We start from the raw sequence: 3,956 nt of genomic DNA on the forward strand, positions 1-3,956 counted from the left end.
GACTCTGTTCCCCTTTCGGGCTCTGTCTTTACATTTATTTTGAATGATGAAGCTAGCGATTATGGTAAGGGGCGTTACATTTCCGACGAGTGCTTGCGGTGTTCGGCCAATCACAATGCACTGGGTCAGCTGGCCAATCAGAGCAGACTGCGCTTGTCGGAAGGAGGAACTTTGTAGAAAACGAAGCGTTTGAGAGAGGCGGGGCTTAGAGGACCTACAATAATGTACAGTATTTGAAAAATAATGTGTTTTTTGAACATTAAAGCATGTCAACATATTCTGTTACACCAAATACACAAAATAATGATCTTTAAAAAAGCATCATATGACCCCTTTAAGGAAAAGTATGACATAACTCGTTTGCTAAAATCACGTGGCTTGATATGCGCTCCGAAACACTGGTTTGAAACCAGAGTTTCATAAACATTTCAAAGCTTCATGAAGCAGTGTTTAGCAAATTAAATGCATCATCAATCTGAACATGCTTAGCAGCCTGTATAGTTGGACCATCACCGCCACTTACTGCTCGTACTAAACAGCCTAAAAATTTACTTTCTTTCTTAATTTTGTTAATGTCATCCTTTTCAACATTAAATAGTTCAATCAGCATATACGGTTTCATCTGATCTCAGGCTTTATGATTTAGGTTTAGTTTTAATGACAGATGTATATTGGAAAAACTGAGTTTTATTTGGCACTAAATTGGCCTGATTGCAAGCCCTCTCAACAAACAAACAATCAAACAAATAAATAAAGAAAACAAACTACAAATGAGTGAAAAAACACAATTTATACACTCACCACATATTTCATGATTTGTAGATTGCATTTAATAGATTACACTTGCATGAAAACATTTGGAATTGATTTGTAAAAGCTGTCATTGTCAGGGTGTTTGGGCTGTTAGAATGAGAGAATCATTTGGCATTGATTCTGATGAGTTTCAAAAAGCTTTGAAGACAGTGGCTGGATGAAACATGGTGAAGAATCAAAACAGATGCCAATATTTCGTTATTTAGTCAAGTTACTGGCCGAATAATGTATATAGTTTTTCTTTTCTTTGAAATACTGTTTTGTTTTTGTTTTCATTTTTTAATGAAAATTACATGGAAATTAAAACATGGAAATGTAGCCTATAAGGTCTCACAAAATGTCATGTTAAAGCCTTTAACTTAAAGGCTATTTAAAACCGTTTTTGTAGTTTATAGATTACAGTTAGGCCTACATTTATGTTAATATACCTGTGAAGACATTACATTTTAATGGGTATGAATTGTTTTACTTTTTTATTGCAGGTTTTCTGGGAGTCCAAATTGAAGACATCAAGAATAGACTGATGTTGTCCTTAACCTGTCACCCGATTATTACCAAATTCTCTACAGAATTAAATGTATAGAAAAACATAAGAAAGGGACATAACCAAGTCGGAAAGTAATGTTAATTTCACACTGTGCTGTTTTCAAGGGTAACATAGTTCACGTATTACCCGTTACGTTTTTTCGTGCTGGTCTGACTAGTTCTATTTAATTATTTTGCATAGATTACTTTGGTCAGTTTTCATATATATGTCAGGAACTATCTTTTTAATTCATTGCATTTAAAATACTGTATTTTTAGTCTTATCTGTACTATCCAAAATATCCTGATATGAAGATGATTTGTCTCTCTGAACCTTGAAGCGCCCATAGATATATGGAAGCGCCCCCCAAAGGAAAACACAAGTTTAACACACAGGAAGTAGTTGGTTTAGTTCCACCCCGTTACTACATGGGAAGGCGGGCGAATTTGAAAGAAGAGCATATTCGTTTGCATCTGAAAACATAGATGTTTGTTTCATACAATTCCATATAACCGACCATATAACAGATCGGACAGTGTAAGTAAAACTAAGGCACAGCTCTTTTAGTATACATGCAACGTTGTTGTTGTTGTAATCGTGGCATTGTAAATTTCTCGTGTGTTCGTTGTGTTAGCTTACTGACTAGCAGCAGTTTGCAGTTTCTGGATCTGTATTGTCTTGCAAGATGAGCAACAAAACCACACGGTTACCGTCGAGGAAAAGCAGCGATGAAATCAGAAGTGAGTGTTATTACTGTGAGCATGATATTTAACGTTAGTCTTTTAACAAGGCTGTTCTTGAGTTATAAATCTGTTATGTTAGCGAATGTCGAAGGAATAATGAATGCATAAATGACAGCTAAAATGGCGTTATTATACCAAAGTATGTTCTGTTTTGTGTTAGTTGTGTTTTTCTATAAAAGTTTACTGTTTGTACATAGAGTCAAGTGGAAAGAGTTCACCACGAAGGAGGTCCTGCAGGTTGTCTGCAAGTGATGTAAATCTGGCCTCTAAAGTTGTGGTGAGTTCACTAAAGTCAGTCACTGATTGATGAGTGGTAGGAATCAATGGAAAAAAAGAAAGAAAAACAAGACACGTCTGGTATTTACTTCTATAAATGAAATCAGAAGCTGATTTTCTGTTGTGAGTTGACAAGTAAGGTTTTTTTGCTCATCACGTATAAAATTGTTGCAATTTTGTTTTTCTGGTTCACTGTTAAAACTGGGGGAATTAATCATCTATAAATCCAAAACAATTTTGTTACCTTGATGACTTGTTTGAGATATTATGGCTGAAAAACAAAAAATATAGACATGATTGTCTAAAATACATAATATTAGTTATATTAATTTTAATGCATATTTTAATGCTTATGATGTATGGAGTTATGTTCTGAAGATATTAGAGGTATTGTGTGACGTCATCATTTTGATAAAATGGTACCTTTCTAGTGTTCATCTCTCATTAATTTAAACTTTTTTTTGTTGAAATTTTGTTATTTCTTAAGCAGCTTTGTGGGTCATTGTTGGTCTTGTCGGTGTCATATTTATAAAAATAAAAAAAAGATGGTTAACCCTTAATAGGTATTCAGTAACAAAGAACTTACATTTTTTGTAAACTGTCAGTTTATAAATTGTAGTCTTTGATATTGTTTATATAATGTTTATATGTTATATATGTTTATATTAGTTTGTTATACAGTGCTGCTTGAAAGTTTGTGGACCCTTAAGAATTGTCTGTATTTCTGCATAAATATAACCAAAATATTAGAGATGCACCGATTGCAATTTTCTTGGCCGATTCCGATTTTTTGTTAGTGTGATCTGCCGATACCGATTTTTGCCGATTCCGATTTTCTTTCTAAGAACTATAATTGACAGCATATACAAACAAATATCTACTTTTCTTCAACGCAAAGTTTTATAGTCATTAAAAAAACACAAGTAAAAAGTCAGGTAAGAAATACTACAGAAATTAAAGTAATCAAATGTAAAAACACATCCAGTGTTATTTTACATTTGATTACATTAATTTCTGTAGTCTTCTTTGTAAAAATTAAATACAGATTAATGCTTACAGATAAAGTTATAAAACATATTCAGTCAAGAGCAGAAAATTATTTTCTTTGTAAATTGTTCTTTGATTAACATGACAGACAGCAGCATAAATATTGAAAACTGACTGTGTTTAACTGGATACTCGCCAAGACGGGCATTTTGACATAACTTTGTATGTATTTGACAGTTTTAGGGCAGTTATCCACTCATTTTGGTATTTGTGGCTCACAAGCTGTTTGAGACTGAGCGCGGTTTGTGCGCTCCACTAATATAGCTCAGTGGTGGTGCGCGCGCTTTTGGTGTAAACGCGAAAACCTGCGGGAATGACTAAAATAATGCGCAATACAAGCACTATTTAACCGGAGCGAATGAGACGTGTGTGTGAGAGAGAAGGGGTCGTTGGAGAGAAGAGAGCGAGAATGCGCGGTTGACGTTATTGACTGTGCCGCTGGTAACGAAACGGATTGGCTCGGAATCGGTAAGAAGTTAGACTAACAAGTGTAGTGCCGAAATTTGCACCCTGCCAGATTATGCACCCCCTAGTATTGGTAGGTTTAGGAG

General features: G+C 34.6%; 1 protein-coding gene across 1 annotated transcript in view; it reads left to right on the forward strand.

Annotated features, from left to right (window-relative positions):
- Positions 1–1,735: 1,735 nt before the first annotated feature.
- The window catches only part of cdca5 (cell division cycle associated 5), a 6,763-nt gene continuing 4,542 nt past the window's right edge, over positions 1,736–3,956 (forward strand). Inside the window, exons 1-3 of the mRNA XM_016575829.1 lie at positions 1,736–1,876; positions 1,974–2,079; positions 2,280–2,359. Coding sequence (XP_016431315.1) covers positions 2,025–2,079; positions 2,280–2,359 — 135 coding nt within the window. The 5' untranslated portion in view covers positions 1,736–1,876; positions 1,974–2,024. The remainder of the gene's footprint in view (positions 1,877–1,973; positions 2,080–2,279; positions 2,360–3,956) is intronic.

This window comes from Sinocyclocheilus rhinocerous, unplaced genomic scaffold (genome assembly GCF_001515625.1).
Source record: "Sinocyclocheilus rhinocerous isolate Xijiao unplaced genomic scaffold, SAMN03320098_v1.1 scaffold774, whole genome shotgun sequence".
Classification (NCBI taxonomy): Eukaryota; Metazoa; Chordata; class Actinopteri; order Cypriniformes; family Cyprinidae; genus Sinocyclocheilus; species Sinocyclocheilus rhinocerous.